The sequence below is a fragment of the Schistocerca piceifrons genome, chromosome 9 (genome assembly GCF_021461385.2).
Source record: "Schistocerca piceifrons isolate TAMUIC-IGC-003096 chromosome 9, iqSchPice1.1, whole genome shotgun sequence".
Lineage (NCBI taxonomy): Eukaryota > Metazoa > Arthropoda > Insecta > Orthoptera > Acrididae > Schistocerca > Schistocerca piceifrons.
The window spans coordinates 227,813,866-227,839,076 of NC_060146.1; the positions used below are offsets into that span (position 1 = coordinate 227,813,866).

A 25,211-nucleotide genomic window follows, 5' to 3' on the forward strand; every position below is an offset into this window, starting at 1 on the left:
TGTAATTAAAATTTAGACACACTCAAAATTACATTGGCATTTTGCACCACTATACCTGTTTAATTTCTAAGTTTTACGCTATACTTCTGTTGCCCTAATTCTTTGGACCAAACAGAACCCATCATTAATCAATTATACCATTTGCATCAACTAACATGAATTCAAAACTTGCAACTTTACTTGTAAGAAGTGAATTCGAAGTGTAGTTATACACAATAGTTCTGTACCTTTTTTTATTTACCAACTGATCATTATGCAGCCAAATTATTGCCTAAATATATAGCTCTTGCACTCCAGTAAATTTCAATAAATTTCAACTATACTGTTTCATAAATTATTACATAGTTTCCAAAATACAAAAATATCTTTACACCAGTTCATAAATGCCCCTTCCGACCTAGAATCTACCGTGTGCTTCCACTTCTTAGACGCAATACCCAAGTACCGATGTCGGATGCCAGCAGTCGACGTGTCGGCATTGTGCAATTCTGTATGTCATCTCTCTGTGAGTCTGCCTGATCAAAATTCAGATGGCACCAATCCGTTAGCCATATAATGCTACAAGGTTACTGTCTCCTTATACTAAGGTGTTAATTTCTTAGTGTCAACTGTATACATTTCTGTGCACTGTCATCAGTCCTCGTGAAACCTATTGCATCCACTAACTGCATAATTTGGTACCGAGTTTGGAATGTTCATCTGTGAAACTTCTCATACAAAAGTGTACTCTAAACATTCAGTGACACTGATCTGGAGGTTATAGTGTGTCTACTTACGGTCAATATCTTAAGTGAGAATGGAGACTGGCCATTCTGTTGCTTCAAGTTTTAATAAGAGTGCAAAAAGAGTTAAAGTAATCCAAACACTGTGTTGCAGCCACTAGTTGAGAATCTATCATTAAACCAGTTTACAGCAATACAGCAAACTCCCACTGTAGAGACACCAAGTTCAATCCAGGATAACAGGTTAGTACACTTACAGGTGGGTCGTCAGTTATTCCCCTTCAGTTCTAAAACCAATTTTGCTAACCTAAGACAAGTCACTGACTGTGTCACTCGAGAATGTGCCTTCTCCGTGACGGGTTTCGCAAGCAAAGGCTTACAGACGCAGCTGCAATATTTTTTCCGGTAACTCACCTTACAGGGAGAGGGAATATTCTGTAACTCTCAAAAATGTATTTACAGCTATTATATACTTGACACCTCTGCTCTTATCTTCCAGGGAAATGTGTGTACAAATTCTGATTCACAAAGTGTGACTTTACAACAGATACTGTACTACACACCGGCTAGTCACCCCAGATTACCTCTCGTGCCGAACTGTAAAGTGAAGCAATTTCACAAAATGGAGCCAAAATTTATGGCTCGCGGGTAGAGAAACATATTGTGAGCAGCAGAGAAACGCCCACCTGTCGCGTGCCGGCGACAGTCCATCTGCCTCCGCGTCACCGTCGGTTCCGTCGCCACCCGGCGTGTCGTCGCGGTCCCCGTCCTCCGCGGCTGCCGACGCCGACGGCTCCTCCTCTCCTCCCTCCTCCCGCTGCTGCCGGTGTCGGTGCTGCTCGGACTGTGTCAGCTTCACCAGCTGCTGCAAGGCTTCCAGCACAATTTGCCTGCGGATCGCAAAAACTGAAGTTCGACACTGTGGGCTTTCATTTGCAAAATATTTGTGCAAAAGTAGCAAACAAATGCTGGGAAATGTAAGAAGAAAGCAGCAATTTGTAGAGCTGTCTGAAATGGAGCTACTCTTGTGAAATGACTTTCTAGATATACTATCCACAGAAAACACAGAACAAATAAATAAAAATGAAAAAAAAATTGTGTTTTGGATTGCATACTAGAATCTGTATATAAATCACACAACACAGCTGGCATGCAGGACAAATTCCTTCAACTTAGATCTGAAAACTGGTGTTTGTCACCCACTATATTCAGTCCTACAGCGAGTGTACTGAAAATTTCACGTGCAGTGGTAGAGGCAGATCATCTGTGTAGCTCGAGATAAGTTACAGACTGAGGACCAAAACTTTGTCAGTACGATCCGGCACCTCGAGCAAATTCTAACCGCCCCACCACCCTCCCCGGAGACAAAAGGAGGCAGTAGCGATAATTTCCCCTATTTCAGAACATTTCAACTTATGTACGAATGAGGAGGGAAAGGTATGAAGATAATGAGGCACTACGGAGTGCACGGGGACACAGGTACAGAAAAGTCAACTATTCTGCAAGCTGGTGCGAGCCAGAATGAAATGGGGGATATTTAATAAGACTGTGGAAACGAGTGGAAATTGATTCCAGTATTTGGGATTTCTTATTTCCCGGGAGACCAAGAATGCGAAGGAGAGCATTTTTGTGTAGCAGACAGACAGCTGAAGATCGTGTAGTGGAGAGACGTGGCTCACCTGTTGGTCTTGAGCATCTTGATCTTGCGGGTGAGTGCAATCCTCCGGTCAGGGACGACCGCCATCAGGTTGAAGCGGATGTCGTGGTACGGTTCTCCTGCCGTGATGCCCAGCCTGTCCGTGATCACACGTCGGAATTTCTCTGTCCAGTCTTCCTTTTCTCCCCACGGGCCTACGTATGAGAAATGTCTCAGAATAGGTATTCATGAAGTGTCTCAGTTAAAACACCGGGCCGTAACTTCGGTGTGCACTAATGTTAGAGGAAAAAATCTTATCAATAAAAAAAAGAAAAGTCGGCACTCGTCATACAGTAAGAATTAAAAGTTTCTAGGTTTTCACAGCGAGAGCCAATTCAAACAAAATTGGTTCTCAAAATTTCACATGACCTGCAGCTCTTGTATTGTACCACAAATGCTTCCACATCTACGAGTGGATTCTGGAATGTTACCTCTGCCATTCGCTGCTGGAGAGTACTTAACCAGGGTACCAATTCAGTGACTGAGATCTGCCAGTCGTACGTTCGTAATTATCTTTACCTTTACATGTCCTTCTGCACTCGAGTTGCTCCTCACCTCACAGCTGTCATCTCGCTACACAGTACCACTCGTAGCTGTATCGAACTTCTTCATCCTCTGCAGGAAAGCACTGTGATAATGGAAGATTATGTTTACTATTCACTAGTTACGAAATTGGGTAACCACTTCTTTTCAAAATCTTTCTCTATTTAACAGTCCCCATAACACTTTCAACATATCAATTAAACATTCACATTTAAGCGCTTAATATCTGAACTCGTAGACAGAGGACCATTAGTACCCCAAAGTCAAAATGTAAGAAAGAAATTAAGTAATTCTGTACAATCTTCAATTATTTTTCTTGTCCCAGAACAACAGCCAGTGTCGTCCCAACCTCCTCTTCTTCGGCACAGACGGCACCCCAGTCACGATGTCAAAGTAGAAACAGCTCCTCTTCCACCGCGAAAACACTAGCTCTGTGTCGTGCCTCGTGGTTGTACTGTGCTTCCATTTGTATTTCGTATCCATGTACAAACAAAATAACGCATGCACAATATGTTTCTACAAAATCACCTTTTGTTGGCACAGCAGAAAGGAAGTGGGACGTGTCGCTACCTTTAATGGCTACTAAGATGAAAGATCTCGTGTACAATAATGAGAATGAAGAGTGGTCAGCATGTTCTACAAAATGGACTCGTCAAAGTTTCACTCGTACACGCCCCAAAACTGATCTCAACACACCCCTATTGATAGTCCGTAGAGATGTGGTAGTCATACATCAGTGATTAGTCATTTGTAGTCAAGTGTCTTAATGTCACCGTGTATCACATACTATCACAAAAATCAAATAATAGAAAATCCAGGAGGGAATGTAACCATAATATGAAAAGAAAAATTTCTACTCACGATACAGCAGAGATGCTGAGTCGCAGATAAGCATAACAAAAAGACTGTCACAAATTAGCTTTTGGTCAGTATGACCTTCGTAAAGATAGATGTGTGTGTGTGTGTGTGTGTGTGTGTGTGTGTGTGTGTGTGTGTGTGTGTCACAGTCATCTATTTTTGATGAAGGCCATACTGGCCAAAAGCTAATTCGCGACAGTCTTTTTGTTGGCCTATTTGCAACTCAACATCTCCACTATATGGTGAATAGCAACTTTCCTTTCCATAATATTTATTATATCACAAGAAGGATATGTATGTATTCACGTGATTATACAATATATTCCACACATATACATTGTATTTTTGCACTTAATGTTTGTCACAACTTATTTCTTTGCTCTTTGGAGCAATTATGCACTCGTTATCAGTTTATTGCTACTGCTGCACTTGATAATGTGCAATAGCTGTCTAAGGGACTTTAACTCTTCTACAGAGGATCAGATTCTCCTGAGGTTATGAACTTCTTTAATGGATCAATATTGTAAAGTTATTTTTCTTGACCCATTCTTGGGTCCACCAGAAACAACGCTTTAACAATGTGACATTCTTGTTATCTTAAAAGGTCCACAATACCTAGGAAAAAACTTACTTATTTGCTTCTTGAAGTCCAAAGTTCTGACATAATTCTTTGATTAGAACTATGTCATTTATCTGGAATGATGGAATTTGTGCTCGCTCATTGTATTTCCTTACTTGTAATTCTGCATGTCTGTAGATTATCACCTACTATGTAGTTTTTTTCTTAAAGTAGATCATTTAAATGGCTTAGCAATAAAATTTTTATTCATTACCTCTACAGGGGATAGTCCTGTAGACATATGTGGTAACTCATTCAAGGTTACTTGGAACTCAGACATACAACTTGCGCTCAGATAATCCCTATCAGAATAATACGTCCTACATAAACATCCAATCTCTTTCACGACTCGTTCACATGGGTTTGATTTCGGCTGGAACTTTGATATACAAATGTGTCTAACTCCTACCCGTGTTAAGAATTCTTTGAAATGATTACTAGTAAACTGTGATCCATGATCCATTAACATTCTCCATGGTTTGCTATATCCACAGAATATTCCTTTAAGCAATTTATTATAGCGGCTGGTATAGCCTGCTTAATGGGCTATAACTTTGCATATTTGGACTGACATCACAGACAACTTCTTTTACGTAACTCATGAAAAAAAAATCTGCAGCTTTTAGATCATGTAGTGCCTTTAGAATTGTACGATACATTGTGCATGAGACACTAACGCTATTTTCTTTGTCACTCTGGCATACCTCATACGTTCTTAATATTTCTCTTCTCTTTCGTCTTAAAGCCTTAAAATACTAGAATTTACTCATACACTTGGATACAGAATTTATAATGGGAAACCAGTACCGAGGGCAATGAAACAATGTCCCCAGTTTGGAACAGGGTTTTTAGTAAACACAAAAATAATACATTCAGTAACGGATTTCCAAGCAGTATCACCAAGAATTGCGACTCTAAGCTTTAAAACAATGAATGAAGCCTATACGATAATAAATGCTCATGCCCAAACAAATGAAAAAAATTGTCTAACAAAAAACAAAGAAAGAAGTAGATAAATTTTGGGACCTTCTAGAACAAACTGTGAACAGAGTAAATAAAAGAATGTAAAAATCTTATTGGGAGATTTCAATGCTCAGCTGGGAAAAGAAAGGAAATATAAAGATATAATTGGAAAATGGAGTCCACATAAATTTACAAACAAAAACGGTCAAAGACTTGTAGAACTCTGCAGAGAACACAACCTTATATCTAAATCAACATACTTTAAGAGGAAGCCAAGTAAACTTAAAACATGGAAACATCCAGACTGGAGGAAGGGCGAGTGGCAGCTAGACCATGTTTGTATGGACAAAAATTTTCATAAGGAGATCCACAATGTTAAAGTACTGAGAGGAGTAGACACAGGCTCAGACCATTATATGGTTAAAATTAAAATCAAATCCGTTAAAGAAGAGGACCGGAAAAACTAATAAAATAAAAAGGAGGTTTGACCCACATCAGCTAATTAAAAATAATAAGTACCAACAAATAACACAAAACATCAAATTAACAGATGATCTAGAACAACTAGTGCCTAATCTTAAAAAAGAAGCAGAGAATCTAGCTCCCTTGAACCCACGAAGGAAACATGCATGGGGTGGACATCAGAATGTGACAAATTCCATGAAGATAGACACCAAGCCTGGTTAAAGTTTCAAACACATAAAACTGAAGAAAATGCCATCAACCTAAAAAATGAAAGAAAAAAATTCACTCAAAATATTAGAAGAATCAAGAGAGGATTTCATAAAGATATTATAAAGTCTATAGAAGGTAATTATCATAAAACCAACTCCAGGAACTACTACAAAATCTTTGGGAAACAACTACAACAATATGAGGCCCCTACATTAATACTGAAAGATGAAGTGGAAGAATGACACACAGTAACAAGGAAAATGCAGAAATCATGGCAAAAGCATTTAACAAACTTCTGAATTGCAAGGAACCCAAAGAACCCTTACAAATCAACATAAATATGCCAATAAAAACCAAACCTAACAAACTAGACCCCCCAACTTTCCAAGAAGTAGAAAAAATTCTTAAAGAACAAAAAAATTATAAGGCATGTGGAGAAGAACAGGTTTTTGTTGAAATGTGAAAATATGCAAGTGACGCAGTCAAGACCTCCTTACACATGGCTCTAACAAAAATTTGGGTAACAGAACAATTTCCCAGACATTGGACCACAGTTATCATCCACCCACTACACAAAAAGGGAGATAAGAGCAACCCAGACAACTACAGAGGAATCTCTCTCCTAGATTGCACATACAAAATTCTATCCAAGATCCTATATGAAAGAATCAAGGAGCAATTAGAATAGGAGTTAGGGGAATATCAGGGAGGTTTCAGACCATGGAGAAGCTGTGCAGAGAAGATAATTAGTTTAAAATTGATTATGGCATACTACAAGAAACGGAACAAACCTCTGGCAATAACATTTGTAGATTTTAAGAAGGCATATGACTGTCTCCACAGACCTTCAGTATTAAAAATTTTAAGAAATGTAGGACTCCATCCAAAACTAATTAAAATAATACAACTCACTCTAACCAACACCAAATCAAAAGTGAAGTTTAGAGGAGAAATTTCGGAACCCTTCCTCATAAAAACAGGCTTAAGACAAGGTGACTGCCTATCACCATTACTGTTCAACTGTGCACTGGAATACATAATGAGAGAATGGTACAAGGACAATCCAAAGAGGATAAGAATTGGAAGTGCAAAAGATGATATTAGCTTAAACTGCTTGGGATTCGCTGATGATCTTGCTCTCCTAGCCAACACCGTTCAAGAAGCCAGGCAACAAGTGAAATCACTACAAGAAATAGCAGAGAAAGTAGGCCTTAGAATATCATTTGAAAAAACGGAGATTATGCTAACTGATCCACCACTTGCAAACAAAATTACAATAGGAGAACAGGAAATCCAAATTGTTGATAAATTTAAATATTTAGGCGAAATAATAACATACAATCTAAATGAGAAGCCATCATGGCAGAATAGAATAAAAAAACTGAATTATGCAAATTACACTACCAAAACTACATACAACAAAAAAAGCCTATCTATAGATGCAAAATTAAAACACTATAAAACAGTTACACAACCAGAAATAACGTATGCAGCTGAAACTATCTTCAAAACAACTAATACAGCAGAAATTGTCAGAATACTAAAAATAGAAAGAACAATAATTAGGACATGTATAAATAAACAGCATAAAATAAATGGACATTGGAGAATAGCATCAAATGAAACAGTATATAAGAAAATAGAACCAGTCATGAGCACAATCAGGAAGAAACGCATCTCATTCTTTGGACATCTGATGAGAGCTCCAGAAAACAGAATTAGTAAAAAAATTGTGGAATAGCAAGAGCGACATTAAATGGATCACAGAAATTAAGGAAGATATAAAAGCACTTCAAATTACAGTAGATGACCTAAAAAACAAGACAGAAAAACCAGAATACTGCAAGACCCGCAAACCAGACTACAAATGAAAATCAATAAAAGGAGTACAGGAAGAGTTGTCTCAGATGAAGAAAGAAAGAAAATATCTGAAAGAATGAAGAAATATTGGGCAGACAGAAGAGCAAAACACCTTTCATATAAGAATAGACTCAAATAATTATATTACCTAAATATCATATTAAGTTATTGTTGAACCAAATTGTATCCTTGTGTAACAACTTCTTTAGAACTTTGTATTTTTTACTAGAGTGGGCCAATGAAGGCCATAAAATAAATAATAATAATAATAATAATAAAACACTTGATATTCCAAAGCGCCTGTAGCCTTTATGAATAAACAATATGAGATCGCTCTCCACAATTTTTTTCAAAACAGCACGTCATCCACATAGCTTTATCTTCTAATAATAGTGATGTCTGTTCACATCTTTCTCACTTATTACCAAAATATTCATTAGTTTTTACATCTTGTAATGTTAGTCTCCTCAGTACAAAGATATTCAGGATATTTGTTAAAATGTAACTCATGGCCCATCAACCCTTTTATTTCAACGCTCTCTGTTGATGAATGAAACCACTGGACCGTTTGTACTTTTGCCTATATTTCTTGAATTCAAGATTTGTGTACAAAACAATTTTTTCTATAATTTTCGAATCTATAAATAATAAAAATATTTGCAATTCACTTGTGCCCCCCCCTCCCCCCACCGCTTCCCCACGTGGACCAGAGAGATGAGTAATAATATTTGATGCTGGTGTCCTTGAAAATTTTGAGTGGATGGGATTGTTGGTCCATATTGTCTCTAAGTCTTTACCTAGCTCAAAATTTCTCTCATCATCTACATCTGACTGAGAATTATCAAACTCTACTGCTCCTGCCGCACAGTGAAATACATCATCCTCATCATCAGTATTAGATAATACATCATCCTCGGTTTCTAAACAGTTTTCTGCATTGATATTGTCACCATCCTCTGACTCAGCCTCCTATCAGAGAACCTCGTTGTATATCTCCTCAGGAGGTCTAAGGAGTTGATGCGCCATTTTAGTAAGATACTAAAAGAGAAAACGAAACTTAGATGTAATATAAACATCAATATGGGGTTGAATCCTCCCCACAAAAGAAACTAATAAGTGTGATGTAAACAGTAAGGTGTGGTAGGATACAACCCGAGCGCAGGTAATGTAGGGTTCGGATAGAGAGGGTAGCTGCAGGTCACTGACCGACTGACGTGGCCTCCTCGGCGTTCTCGGGACGACTGGCTGGTAGGGTAGCTGGAACCACAGCGCTCTCAGAAAAGGGAGTGGGAGTTAGAAAGAAAACAGACTCGCTGGGGTTGGATACAACCCCAACCTTACCGTTAGAGGATTAAGTTCTTGTTCAGTGTTATTTCACTCTTGCCACAATTTTTGAAATTCATTCCGATACTTGACAGTCTCATCCACAGAATTAGAATTACTACTAGTGGTGTCTACTTTTTCTCGTACATTCTGTTCTGCAAATACCTGTATATGCTTCTCCAAACCATTTAAAGTACTAAGATCACTAGTTCTTTCAATAAGCTTTCGACACAAAGATAATTATTATACCAAAGTCATGAGTAAGAAATTAATTAAGCAATTCCACACAAACTTCTTCCGTTTTTCTTTCTCTGGAATGACAGCCACTGTCGTTTCAGCCTCTTCCTCTTTGGGATCCACGGATTTCCCGAGACGAACGTCGGTGTCGACAGCTCCTTCTCCACAAGGAAAGCACTCGTGCTCCGTCTCATCTCGTGGCTGTACTGTGCTTACATTTGTATTTCGTATCTGCACACAAACAAAAAAATGCGTGCACAGTACGTTGTCTTTCCTCATGACGTCTTTCATCAGCACAGTAGAAAGGAAGTGAGACACACTCCTACCTTGAGTAGTGACACTTACTGCCACAATTCCAGAGATGTAAGTGGCATTTGATACCAAACGACAGTTGATCATAGGAAAAACTTTGAATGAAATCAACATACGAAACGATAGCAAATAGTTCACTGTTTGCGTCGGCCAATATAATGCCATATTTTGGGACGGTGCACTCGAGATTAAATGCTGTCAAAATGTGCAGTCCAAGCGATGTAATGTGTGAGAAATGCAGGGCAGTGGGACGGTACCCTTACTGGTCAGAAACTGAACGCTTCATAAAGAACACCTCACACAGGTGACAAATGTTACGACCCAATATCTCGGTGACAGCTCCTACAAAACTACTGTCTCGTGGCAGCTCTCCTCAGTCGGCTGGCTCTCAGTATCGGCCCTCGAGCACCACTCGACAGTGGACTCGTAAGCCTGGGACCGGTCAGTGGAAAAAGAAGCAAGATTAGACTCGAGCATCCCAGAGTGTGGCCACCGGAGATGGAGTACGAACTCTGATTAAGGAAAGACGAGGAAGGAAACTAACCGTGCTCGTTTCGGACGAACCGGCACCTCTTCTCCCTCTCTTACCCCTGTACAAACAAAATCTCGTAAAAACCTATGTGAGATGGAGAATGCCCACAAGATTATTTGATACACCCCAAAAGATCACAGATCCCACAACTGACACAAAATGTCGGCTCTGCAGCTCCCCAACTGTCTGACACGATACACATTTTGCAGACGGCGAGACACTGACCGTTCGCCCGTCTCACTGCCTACTCCATTTCCACCGTAGCTATAGCTCGCTGTATACTTGTTATTTTAATAATAGCTGTAGTTAAGTGGTAAATAAGGTCACAGCGTGTCCACACAGATTGAAAACTCTGGAATTTGCAATAACAGTTTCATTTTTATTATGTTATCGGAATTCTCCATCTACATCAATAATCTGCAAACTACTGTGAAGTGTACAGAAGATAGTAATTCTCACTGTACTACTTACCAGGGATTCTCCCTTTTTCCAATCGTGTACAGAATGTGGAAAGAATAACGGGCTAAACATCTCTGTGGACACTGTAACCAGTCTACTCTTTCTTCGCGAACCAGACGAGTGTACACAGGAGTTTTAGTACACTCCCGTATTCCTCACTTACAGTCCTTTCTTAAAACTTGTAAATTCTCGATGTCCTATCAACAAACCCTGTCAATTACACACTTTAGCTACAACTGATCCTACGTCGTCATTTCTTTCCAGTACCTCAGATTGTTATACCCAGGTATCTGAACAAATTGATTAAATCAAACTGTGAATCACAGACAACGAAGCTGTAGAAAACATCATTCTTTTGTTTCACGATGTGCACAATTGTACATATATGAACATTTAAAGTGAGTCGTCAACCTCTACACCATTTCGAAATATTATCGAGATATGACTGAATGCCTGTACACTTTTTTTCAGTCAGTACTTCAGTATAGATAACTGCACCGTGTGCAAAAAAATCTGACATTAGTATTGTCTGCTATTTAATTATTATGTAAAGGTTGAAAAAAAGTCTTCTTTTGAAGGGCCATAAAGCCCAGAATCTGCAGCCCGCGTCACATCCCCGTCTGACAGCAACTGTCACCCTTTCGAGGGGCCGATGCACGATAACACTGAAGGGGAGGGGTTCAGGACTATAGGGTGGGTCCTCTAATGTCTCCCACTCGAGTCAGCAAAAATTCTGCGTTACAAGATTTGCTATATGGGGACGTGTGTTGCTGTGGAGCAGCAGCACCCTCCGCCACACTAGCTTTTGTCACGTACAACATCACACTCCAGTGTTGCCCTCGACACTGAAATGCGTAAGGTGCTTTGGGCACACAGACAGCCACAGACAAGGCCGGCCTCCAAGATCGACCAGTGTCTCGTGTCAAGTCACGACCGGCACAGAACTTGTCGCACCGTTCCATTTTCGAAACATGTGTTGCCTTGTGCACACTCTTCATTCTCCGGTGCTCGTCCTTCAGAGTTGTGGAAAGAATAACAGGATATCGGTCCTGTTCGGACGCATTCGATAAGAACATCGCCGCAGTTCGAGTTTCTGCATTTACTGCACGCATGTCGGGAAGGCACAAATGCTACACTAATCCTGTGCCCACACTTTGGTGCTTATATACCTGCATCGTACTCGTGCTATGTTGCATATACACAGCAGTAACGGCCTCCAATGAAACTTTCGATCACCTCTTAAACGACACAACAGAAGGGGTCCCAAACACACTTCCCTGTGGCACAACTTAAGTTACTTCTGCTTCTGTCAATGACTCTCCATCTGAGGTAATATAATGTGGCCTCCCTGCCAAAAATCCTCAATTCAATCACAAATAAATTTTGCTCAATAGCCCCTACAGTCAGTCATGCTTTTGACATTAAGTGAAGATGTAGCAAAAGACCACTCATGACCTTCTGTGTGACCCCCATACATTTGGGCATGAGCAGAAATTGAAAAAGTGTGTGTGTGTGTGTGTGTGTGTGTGTGTGTGTGTGTGTGTGTGAGAGAGAGAGAGAGAGAGAGAGAGAGAGAGAGAGAGAGAGAAGTAGATATGCTAAGGTATCAATAATGACAAATCGGTTCAGTCACTACTTGTTAGTTGTTTTTATAATGGTTTCTTTTGCAAGAATACCATACAAGGTGAAATTTGATGTAACATAATAGTAAACATGAAATTAATGTGAGTCTTCAATGGATGAAGGAATATGGGATTTATAAATTCCAATTTATGATTACAATTTGTAACAGATCATTTCTGGGCCACGACTGTCAGTAAATTCTGGTCACTACTGTGAGTGAAAGAGTCCCTTTTCCAGCTCTTGGGGGGGAAGGGAGCCGCTAACGTGCCTAGAGTGAAGTGGCAATCTTTGCTTGCTACGGCTGAAGAGTGTGGCCTGAGCCGACAGGGTAGTTTTCGAGGGTGAGTGTTACCCACAGAATGGCTGGCATTTCCTTCCATTTGGCAGCAGCACTTAACAGTAATACTATGACGGTGAACAGAAAGTGGCCAATTCCAGTGCCAACAGCCCGAGACCTCAGCACGTGGTGGGAGTGTCACAGAGCTGTTGGCACCTTGCGAGATCGACGAGTGAGTAGGTCGCTCCAGTTGGGTGTGGAAGGCGAGATGAGCTCTCTGGGGTAGAGGCATATTTCAGAAGTTTGTAGCCAGTAATTAGAAAACTTGTTCTCTAGGTGTGGGAAGTTCAGAATGCCTTTGGAAGGGCACTCCATTTCACACTGGTGTGAAATATCTAAGACTATTGGTCATTTTCGATACGGGTGTTGCCGTTTAGTGAGTGTACAATAGCTGTTTACGAAGAGACCATCTGATGGGGTGTGCAGCAATCGGCTATCTGGAAGTGTCCCCCGACAGACGAAGCGGACTTTGTAACGGATATTAGAAGTGAATAAATTGCGTACGACTTCAGTGGCAATTTGAACTGTGGAGTTCTCGTGTAGGTTCTTATCCTCTTTAGCTTTATATTGTGATCCTATGTGGTATACATAGGAGATGGTTGAAAACAGGTCGGTGACAGTGCAAAGACCGATTACAGTGTCTATCGTCCAATCCGGTGGTCGGGCTCAGGACTCTTTCGAGAGCAGTCAGATTGCCGCAGAGCACAGTGGTTCACTGGAGGCGATCAATTTAGCCCCATCTCGCGAGTCAAAGCGAGGACGGCAACCCTCACTTACAACGACAGCATACTTGTAGCTGGTCCTAGAAATTATCTAGGTCTGCCAACAGACATTCGGAAGGAATTCTACAGAGCAATATGTCGCACAATTTGTCTCGCCCAACACACGGCACCGAGAGCTCGGAGACTCCGGCTGCGGCCGCGACGGGACTTCCCCGCCCGGAGTGGGAGCTCCGAGACGACTGACGAGGAGGAATGTTTCCAATTCTTTTTCCGTAAGGTTAAGATATCTCGTAACATCTGAGTTCCCAGCCACTGCACCTACCAGTTGCTTTTTATACACTTCCAGTTAGTGACACACACAAATATTCAGTCACTATACACAACCAGTGTGCGGTCATATACAAATATTCAATCACTATTGCCAACATTTGGTTTCCGCAATTCCTCTCGTTCTTTGTAGATCCTCTTTGCAACAGAAGACTATCTGTGTGACAAAAATACTAACAATGTAATGAAAAAGATAGATTGTGACACACTATGTAGAGGAGGCATCGAGTCACAGACAGAGACAACAAAAATACTGCTATATATGTCAGTTTTCGGCCAAAAGCCCTTCTTCCGATGTAGAAATCACACACACATTCGTACGAGCACGACTCACACGTACACAGTCACCGTGTCCGGCCGCCGAGGCCTGGGTGATCGGAGACTGTCACTGAGACTGAGAGTCACTAAATATTCCACTGTAGAAAATGCCACCCGGGATGCTGCTACCAGACCACAGAATACCACAAAGCACATTTATTCTTTGGAGTCACCTGCAAGATACAATAATCTGACACGCTACTGTGACATAACTGACAGTCGTCCCATTCTTACTACCACGGACAGACGACCGAGGTGTCAGAGGTACCGACAGAACCGAAATGCAGTCCTCGAGCCTGTAATTTATCTCCGATACACACCACACGTGTTAAAACTTATAAATGTGTAGGGACCGGAGACAGTTTACCCTATTAATAGCAGTGGCCTCCTCTGCTCTGCTGCATTCTCACAGTACAGAGGAAAGGAAGGGGGCATCAGTTAGAAATGAGTACTAGGCAATGTAGCTTATTGGCATTTTAAATTCAAATTTAAAGAGTGTAATAACATACAGAATTATTTTTTATTTATACACGACGCTACAGTAACGTGCCGGGTCTCGAGCGACCGAGGCGGTACTCACCGTGGTCCATAGGGAATGGCTTGAGGCCGTCCAGCTCGAACAGCTTGCCGTGGATGGGGACATAGCTGACGAAGTGGAAGGCTTCGCCAGTGTAGCGACCCGTGCTGACCCCACCGGACGACGACGACTTGTCGAGGCGCCTCTTGGCCTGCGGCATCGCGTGCGAGTTGTGTGCCTTGGCCAGCTCTGGAGTGTTGCCGATGGCCCAACCCTGGTGGTGGAAGACAGGTGGGTACAGGCTTTCGATACTTTCCCGAGTAAATGCACTTTCTGGTGACACTAAAAGGGGCAGAAGCTGCTGTGGTGCAGTTACAAAGAATCCTATTAATTACAGGAGAGCCAGTCGTATGTTTCAGTCCGGTACTCTGTACCTTCGCCACGCGTGCACCCTTACTGCTAATCTAATCCCCTACTGTACTGCCACCTCTTCTAGCCATCACCTACCCTCCCTCCATCCCTCCCTCCCTCCCTCCTCCCTTCCTTCCTTCCTTCCTTCCTTCTCACCCTCCCTCCCTCCACTCCACCTAATAACACAACCCCTCAGGCCAATTGTGCTGCACTGACAGGATGAAGTACGAATCAGTCGACTCGCGCCTGTCGACAACTCTGCGTGTCGATTGTACAGCGAGTGGTTACCTTTACTCTTCTAACCGTTTATGATCTCCCGTTGACGGATTAACTCGCAGATACTCAAACTGGATAGCTGAGATACTCGATCCTCTGTCGTTTACTTCTCTCTCTTCTCGGAGATCCCTTCCTCGAACTTTGTTTCCCATGTAACAAAAGGAGAAAATCTCACCGAATGCCGGTCGGAGGCTGTCGCGGCAGCCGCTCCTCCCGAGATCGACGCGTGACGTCTCGTCTGGGCAGCTCCTAGGGTGCAATTGTGAGAACACCTTCTGTAATCTCATCTGATCGTAACGATATTTTTCGGTAACTGTCCGTCCCTTAACGGTGTGAGCTCTGACAGCACACGGCAGAAACCCCTAAATATACTCGACGTGACATTATCTGACAATAACTCCACCACTGGACTTTTCCGAGTGTTTCCGCTCCGTCTCGTACCGCAGGATCTCGCGATCACAGCCCCGTGTTCGACTGTGATGACCGACCGACCTAAATGATTGTTTGTCTGACACTCTTTCAGCCAAAGTGTGAGTAGGCACAGAATCGCAGAGGTTAACGGAGTGCCGTCCGTCTCCGAGGCATGAACGGCACGTACCTCACACGACACTGACTCGGCAGAAAGTGTGACAGCTTTTGACCGACAGTGGCTCAGGTCGACCGGGGTATCCCGATTTCTCTCTGGCTGACTGAAACTGCCGATCTACGCGAGACGGGGTCATCTGTAGTCTCGACCGCACTGTCGTATTGTGGGTCACCTGCCACCAATGGGGCTTGTAAGTTCATTTTTAGACTGGTGTTTTCTGTATCTGAATCAACAGCAGAACTATACGAGTCCTGTAACCACTAGAGTTCCACACACTGTCAACAGTGCTGTTGGTACGTTTATTGTCAATTTTAAGTTTCACTGTGAAAGAAGGCTGTGAGTATTTTTCAGTTACTGATTTTTATGGAGAAATAGAATCAATAAATAACACGTTTGTTGCCCATTATTAAGTGGTATACTTTGCAGCCTCCATCTCCTACATCATTGTCTGAACCCAAACGAATTCCTAAAATATTTGTACAACTTGATACAATTTGTTATGCAGCAATTAAAGACTTTGGGGCTGTGGTACAGGGAAAGATATGCTAAGATTGCAACTGGAGACGCAAACTGGAATAATGTGACATTAATGTTTCAGTGGTTGTGTTACATTACTATCCAAGATCTCATTTTTCAGTAATTTCACTACTCAGCCCGCTGCCATCATCTTGATGAGAACAGTAACGATTTTAGTGCACTGGCCAAAACTTCGAAATCTTTAAATTTTATGTAGGTGGCATCACCGCAGCTTGTAAATGTTTAAAAAATGTCACAATCACTGAGATAATCTACTGCTCGGATAAAAACTTATTACTGACCGTGAGTTTCACTCAACGAGATTCACGAGAACTCAGGCTGACATACTTAACAAGGTAATGTCATGAAGGTAATAAGACAAACTGATCCGTTTGGTTCTTTTATAAAGGCAGTCACTGACAATAATTCTCACGCACCATAGCAGTAGCACTCAAGAGATTCTGGTTACAAATGTGAAATGGTGGTGCTTACACAAACAATACAAGCAACAACACGAAACACATCCGTAAATGGCGTAAAAGCACTCTGCACATTCACAAAATTCACTGCCAATTTCTGTTTACTCAATTCTTTAAACCTTCGCCTGTATAGAAAGCTGATTCTAAGTCACATTTTATTACTATTAACAAGTATCACAATATGAGATTCCTTGTGTTACAGTCTGTAAGAACTACCTGCCCATCTACATCTCTGTGTTCTTGCTACTGGACGCTGCACACGTCCTGGAGGAAGGGTTTTTAGTTTGAAAAGTGAGAACTGCAAAGAATCAGTAAACAAAAAGTAACTAAATAGGGTAATTGAACAAGCAATGTTGCTCCCCCAAAGTAGATGGTTTTCTGTTAATAAACATAATACACCGATACTTAGTGCATAACCAGTAATTTAGAGGTGCTTCCTCCATTAACAATTTGGAATTACAGGTGCTGTTTGCTCCTCCAAGTCAAGCGAGGAGATCTTGTAACAAACCAGGTGGATTAGTAGATCAGAAATATGTATAAATAACTGAAGTATTTAGATAGCTAATGCTGGATATATGTTAGTAACGTTTATCTTCATTTAGCTTCTGAGTAATTAGCATTCTTATCTAAAATACTGTTACTGAAGTTGAATCCCATATTTTGGCAAATTAGATAGCACAGTTCAATGGAAATTGCTGTGGTATCTAAAAGTTCACATTCAGAAGTATCTCTCTTCACAACTGATTTGCTCAGAAACACACACGTTTAATTGTAACCTTTAATACTCGATCAAACAAAAGAGGGTGAATTTAGTGTTAATTATTTAACTTTATAAAAGAGAGGCTGATGGGAGCCATTTTACTCAGTCGGTGGAAAGATACGATGTGAGCAAGATCTGTGCTCAAAAATTATTGTACACAGTGTACAGACGAGTTTATCACAAATCACAAGTCATAAGAAGGTGCCGAGTTTTATCTAAATTCTGTGTCCGAGAGTTTGTACAGTGACTGTTTTTCAAGGATTGACTGTGAGATTTGCAATTAATCGTGGAAATGTGTCAAACTTCATTAATGCATTCTGCAAACATAGTATTGCACTTTGCACTGCATTATTTCTAAATGATATTTATTGTGGACGCCACGTTTCGTTTCAATACGACTATATACTTGGAAGGACAGTAATTAGGTAATGTTTTGCGATTTACTTGCCACACGTAAACCTTTGGCTCAGCTCAGTGTTAGGTTACTCCACTTTAACAATCTCAATACAGAACACCAGTAGAGTGTCGTATGTAGCTAAATGTTTATCTGCGTACAAATTATAGTGAATCAGACTAAATCTGGCCACGAACTGTAGGTTATTTAATATCAGAGTGGAATTAAAGTGTTTTGGACTGTAAACCTGGTGCGCACCACACCATACAATACAAAATAGCCTAATTTCGACAATCATTTTTCAGCCAGATTTGACAGACTCAGCTACTGGAGGCACATCAGCACAATTAAATACGTCTACACTTCAATCTGAACATGGAACATGGCATAAGAACAAATTTATATTTTCATAAGATCTGGTATGCCAATGTTCTTTCCACACTTCCTTGGCGGTCTTCAAGCGTCCCTGCATAATTGAAAAGTTTGTTACGAACATTCAAAAGTATATATAACATTAACGTATGCATAAGATAATTCCTAGACTACTTCACGCTAGTTCTGCCAGAAACTTTGTGAGGTGTAGTCAACAGAGAGCACAACTCTGAGTATTACTCAGCAGGCTTCAACGACAAGCACACTGATCGGTTTTACTGAAGAGTTCGCCAATGGAACAGCACGTGCCCACCAAAAAATTCTTTAGGCTCCCCTTAAACGTAATTTCAGTAGAAGTAATGATAAAGTTTCTTCACCATGAATATGTGTCTGAATACCCACTGTTTCTCGTAATGGAGCTACCGTATTTACCTGATCGTAAGATGATGTTTTTTCACACCAAATTCATCATTTGAAAAATACAGGGTTTTCTTATGTTCGCAGATTAAACTACTGCTGCTGAGGTTCAGTAGAGTATATAGGGTTAGTCTTACATTTGGGCCAATCCAAATGAAGTGGTCTAATAAAAATTAAGTTGGTTGCTTGACCATTTTTAAATATTTTAGTTACATAAAAGATAATTTCCCCAACGTTGAGAAGCTGATATACTTTTCAGATGGAAGTGGTAGTCAGCATAAGAACATAAAGAATTTTTCAAATCTGTTCAACCACTAAGTAGACTTTGAGTTGGAGGCTGAATGTCACTTTTTTGCAAGTGATCGGTCGGTAGGACACGTTCTGAGGCATCGAGGGATCACCAATTTAGTACTGGAGGGCAGCGTGGAGCGTAAAAATCGTAGAGGTAGATTAGATTAGATTAGATTAGATTTACTTTCATTCCAATTGATCCGTAGTGAGGAGGTCCTCCTGGATGTGGAACATGTCAGAAAAACAACAATACATGACAAATATTTACAACTAAAACAAATAAGCTAATGTACCATTCCACAGGTCCCAAGTGGAATGATCGTCATTTTTAATGAACACTAAGAGTCATTTTACAAATACTAATGCACTGAATTTAAAATAAAAAACGTTTTTTATTTATTTATAAGGTAATAAACATGTAATACAACTACTGTAATAGTTATTTACAATGAACACATTACTGCACTGAAATGGTGCAGAAGTTAGATTATACTTACACACACACACACACACAAATTTTCAGTGAACACATTACTGCACTGAAATTGTGCAGAAGTTATGTTGTACTTATATACAAATCAGTTGGTTTTACTAAGAAATTCATCAATGGAGTAGAAGGAGTTGGCCACCAATAAATCCTTTAGGCTTCTCTTAAACTGAATTTCATTGGTTGTTAAGCTTTTTATGGCTGCTGGCAAGTTATTGAAAATGTGTGTTCCTGAATAATGCACACCTTTTTGTACAAGACTAAGTGACTTTAAATTCTTGTGAAGATTATTCTTATTTCTAGTATTGATTCCATGAATTGAGCTGTTGGTTTGAAAAAGTGATATATTTTTAATGACAAATTTCATTAAGGAATAAATATACTGGGAAGCTGTAGTTAGTATCCCTAGTTCCCTAAACAGGCTTCTGCAGGATGTTCTTGAGTTCACACCACATATAATTCTTACTGCACGTTTTTGTGCCCGGAAAACTTTAGCTTGGCTTGATGAATTACCCCAAAAAATAATCCCATATGACATTATGGAATGAAAGTAAGCATAGTATGCCAGCTTTTTCATTTTTATATCCCCTACGTCTGACAAAATTCGCATTGCAAACAGAGATTTGTTAAGACGCTTCAGCAGTTCTGTGGTGTGCTCCTCCCAATTGAATTTATTATCAAGCTGTAATCCCAAGAATTTAACACTGTCCACTTCTTCTATCTTCTTGTCATCATATGTTAGACATATACTCTTGGGACACCCCTTACAAGTTCTGAACTGCATGTAGTGTGTTTTTTCAAAGTTTAGTGACAAAGAATTGGCTAGGAACCAGTGATTAATGTCCACAAATATTTTATTGGCTGATCTTTCTAAGACTACACTTGATTTGCTATTTATTGCAATGTTTGTATCATCGGCAAACAAAACAAACTTGGCATCTGGTAATGTTACTGATGAAAGGTCATTGATATACACAAGAAAAAGTAAGGGCCCCAAAATGGAACCTTGTGGGACCCCACATGTAATTAGTTCCCAGTTGGATGATGCCTGATAGACATGTATCAAGCTCTTTCCTAATAACACCCTTTGTTTCCTGCCAGAGATATAAGATTTGAACCATTTTGCAGCATTTCCTGTTACACTATAATATTCTAGTTTACTTAAAAGGATATTGTGATTTACACAGTCAAATGCCTTTGATAGATCACAAAATATACCAGTTGCCTGCAATTTTTTGTCTAATGAATTAAGCACATTTTCACTGTAAGTGAAGATAGCCTTCTCAATATCAGAACCTTTTAGAAATCCAAACTGTGACTTTGACAGTATGTTATTTGAGATAAGATGGTTATAAAGACGACGGTACATTACTTTTTCGAAAATTTTTGAGAATGCTGGTAACAGTGAAATTGGACGGAAATTTGATGCTATTTCTTTATCTCCCTTCTTAAATAGTGGCTTAACTTCAGCATATTTCAGCCATTCAGGAAATATTCCACTGATAAACGACTGGTTACACAGATAGCTTAATATGTTACTTAGCTCAGAATCACATTCTTTAATTAACTTTGTTGATATTTCATCATACCCACTAGATGTTTTTGATTTTAAAGATTTTATGATGGACATTATTTCTGTTGGGGTAGTGAGGGTCAAATTCATATTATGGAAATTACTTGAAATGTCTGGTCTAAGGTAATCCATAGCAGCATCTACCGAACCTGACAACCCCATCTTTTCAGTAACAGTTATAAAATGTTTGTTAAAAAGTTCTGCAACACTATACACATCTGTCACCAATGTATCATTTACTCTTAATGCTATTTGTTCCTCTTCATGTCTGGTCCTACCGGTCTCCTCCTTCACTATATCCCATATTGTCTTTATTTTGTTATCTGATATGACTATCTTTTCCTTGTAATATATTTGCTTTGACATCCATATTACAGTCTTTAATATTTTGCAGTATTTCTTATAATGTGCTATAGCATCAACATTGGAAATGTTTCGGATTGACAGATACAGTTTTCTTTTTGTTTTACAAGATACCCTTATTCCTCGAGTAATCCATGGCTTCTTTGTAGATTTTCCTCTAACCTTGGTAAGTTTTGGGGGAAAGCAGTGTTCAAATAAGGTAAGCACTTTATTAGCAAAAATGTTATATTTTTCATTCATGCCATGAGCACTGTAAACATCAGTCCAGTGAATGTCTCTGAGGAGTGTCCTAAAATAATCAATTTTTGGCTTACTGATTACCCTCTTGAGCTCAGATTTAACAGATTTTATATCCTGTTCAGTATTAACATTTAACAGAAGGAACTGCATGTCATGGTCTGAGAGGCCATTGGCTATTGGTTTTGTAATATAATTTTGTTCATTGGACTTTTCTATAAAGATATTATCAATGGCTGTTTGTGAGCAAGTGGCTATCCTAGTGGGGAACTTTACTGTGGGAATTAAGTTGAATGATAGTGTTACTAACTCAAATAAGTTCTTATTCGGAGAGTCTTTAAGGAAATCTACATTGAAATCACCAGCAACCACTATTTCTTTGTTTTTGGTTATTAAATGGGCCAGTACAGCTTCAAGGTGGTTTACAAACAGATTAAAGTTACCTGCAGGTGCTCGATATACACTTAATATTATGAAAGATTTTTTGTGAAAATCTAATTCTGTTGCACATGCTTCCATATGCTGTTCTAGGCAAAATTTATGAATGTCTATGTTCTTAAATTTATGACAGTTCCTGATGAATGTGGCAACTCCTCCTTTCTCCATTTCTGATCTACAAAAGTGAGATGCTAACCTAAACCCTGTAACACTTAAAAGTTCTATACCAGTGGTCACATGATGTTCAGAGAGGCAGATTATGTCAGCTGGGTTTGAAGACTCTAATTCATCTATGCATATAGTTAATTCATTAATTTTATTTCTCAGTCCTCGAATATTTTGATGTAATAAAGATAGCTGACATTTCACATTGTCTGAGTTAAAATTGGGTGGAGTTAAAATATCTGCTGACAGTTGAAAATTCTTAACCAATGGCTGTTTATGTTGATGTAATAAGCTGGAATTATGTTTTTTGATTTCTTTTTCAAACTGAAGGTTTGTCTCAGTTCTAACCTCTCTTAAAATTTGCTTTCTTTCTGTCCTCCCTACCCTAAAAAAGGGTCTTTTCTGAATCCTATAACCACTGGTATTTTACCACTCATGACAGTGCCTCCCCCCTTTAACTTTCCTGCTATTTCCCCAGCCAATTTACCCTTCCCCTTCCTGTTGAGGTGAAGGCCATGCCTAGTATAATCCCACCTACTGAGAGAATCAACATGAACCACACCAATGTGTGACCCCGCACCCGACATGAGCAGCCGTTCCAGCTCCAAATTAACTCTCTTGACAGAAGAGTTCAAATGAGGTCGGTCATGGCGCCCAAGAACAGATACAAACTCAACACTAGTATGCTTCGATGCTGATGCAATCTTCGCCAGGTCACACTCTATACTGTACCCAGGATTTCTGTCAATACTGTTACCTGCCCCACCCACTATAACCACGGTGTCTTCTAAGAGATGAATACACTACACAGATTCAGAAGGATGTAGGCTGCAATAGGTACTGGGAGATGAAGAAGCTTGCACAGGATAGAGTAGCATGGAGAGCTGCATCAAACCAGTCTCAGGACTGAAGACCACAACAACAACTACAACAACAACAATTTTTTATATGTGATTACCCTATAATTGAGAAGTTCAAAACAGTTTTTTTTTTTTTTTTTTTTTTTTTAATTTACCTTTAACCTTTACTGAATGGCAGCCATTTTCATTTGTAAGTGCGCAACGATGTTTCAGTTTAGAGACATTAGCAAAAATATGAATATCTCTGCATTGGGTTAAGTTAACAACATTGCAATAGACACGATTGCTTTTTGAAAAGTGTCCTCTACAACATTGTCTATTACACAAAATACCCTAAATTCAGAAATAACCAGTCAAAATGACCTCCAAAATTTGGTATCCAAATTTTCAAAAATCCACTTTTTAGGTCCAAAAATAACAAACGAGGAGTGATTTATGAGAGTCTATTTTTTCCTATAGTTAGATATCATACACTACTAGCTTCATATAGAGCAAGAACACTTACAAATGTTTCCTTAATTTTTATGAATTTTTGAAATTTGAAAATTTTCATTTTTTGTAAAGTTTGGGGTTAGTTATCTCAGGTGGGACTGAATATAAAAATATGATTTTTGCACAGTTTGTACACCTATATCATAGCAACATACTGTAAAAATTTTAACAATGATACCTGACTGTGAACAAAGATATGATTTTTTTTAAATGAGGAGATAATTCACATTATTCTACAACTGATCTTATGGCTGTGGCCTATTCATGTGTGATACTGGTGGGATATAATCAATACAAAATGTGGAAACACCACTGAAATTAAGATTTATATTATTCTGACACACTTAAAATAAATATTTTCAATTAACATCCTTGCAAAAGACATACATGTCCTGTACTGTGAGAATTTGGTCTGTGGTTGGTCTTTGTAGGCTGGCTTTACTTACTTCCTTGTACCTCCTACACCATCACATGCATTTTTACCATGGCAACATGCAAAAAAGTGCCATTCAGAGTTCAACTCAAAGTCTACTTTGTGGTTGCACAGATTTGAAAAATTCTTTATATTCTTATACTGTCTACCACTTCCATCTGAAAAGTATATCAGCTTCTCAACCTTGGGAAAATTATCTTTTATGTAATTTATTACATACTTGAAAACACATGTACAGCCAAAGTGTTGTGCTCTAAGTAGTCTCTTAGAATGCAAATTGAAGAACTGCGAACTTCATCTTTCTCATTTTTAAAGTAGAGAATGAATGGATGCACTGTCGCCTGGTCAATGACCCAGTATTGCATCCTGAATCACAAATGTAAAATTTTCTGCAAAATCAGCTAGCAGTATGCATTGTTTCATGAAGTTGTACTTTTTTGCCCTTCAAAAACTTACTTTGGATTTTAGAAACATAGTGGTGACTTTTGAGTTTTTGTAAGTTACCAATTAAAGATTCCAAGTATTCTTCCTGAGATTTAACCACTGTTATCATTTCTGCCCGGTCATTTGTGACCCACTGTTTGAAGGTAATAATGTCAGTCATTTCCTCATCATATTCGTGAAACAATTAAATAATGGTTTCCTTACCAGTGCATTTATTACACAAACTCATCACGCAGTCATAACTCTTAGTGCCACAGACCATTAAATCTAGTAACTCTTTGTACATAAGATCACTGAGTTTTGCATCCACAATCATCAGTTTGACATTTTAATGATATGAACAAACACATACGGAGTGTGTCTCTGAGGATCCACCCAAAATACACCACTTAGCCCTTCCACTTTTTCATTCAGTATGAGAATATTTGAAAGCTACATAAAGTTCATTTAAATTTGACAGCACTAGTTGTTTCTGCTTTATTACTTTAACTCCATTTATAACAACTCTTTTGCTATCTTTGCAACCTGGGCACATTCTACTGTTTTCATCATCTTCACAAAACTGCTGGATCTT

At 39.5% G+C, this 25,211-nt stretch overlaps 1 protein-coding gene across 4 annotated transcripts in view; it reads right to left on the bottom strand.

The window, feature by feature from the left end:
* LOC124716923 (ubiquitin carboxyl-terminal hydrolase calypso) overlaps positions 1-25,211 on the bottom strand; it is a 186,368-nt gene that overhangs the window by 96,366 nt on the left and 64,791 nt on the right. For all 4 annotated transcript variants that reach the window (XM_047243497.1, XM_047243496.1, XM_047243499.1 and 1 more), the window contains exons 4-6: positions 14,707-14,917; positions 2,402-2,573; positions 1,409-1,612 (exon numbers count right to left, since the gene is read on the bottom strand). In XM_047243497.1, coding sequence (XP_047099453.1) covers positions 1,409-1,612; positions 2,402-2,573; positions 14,707-14,917 — 587 coding nt within the window. The remainder of the gene's footprint in view (positions 1-1,408; positions 1,613-2,401; positions 2,574-14,706; positions 14,918-25,211) is intronic.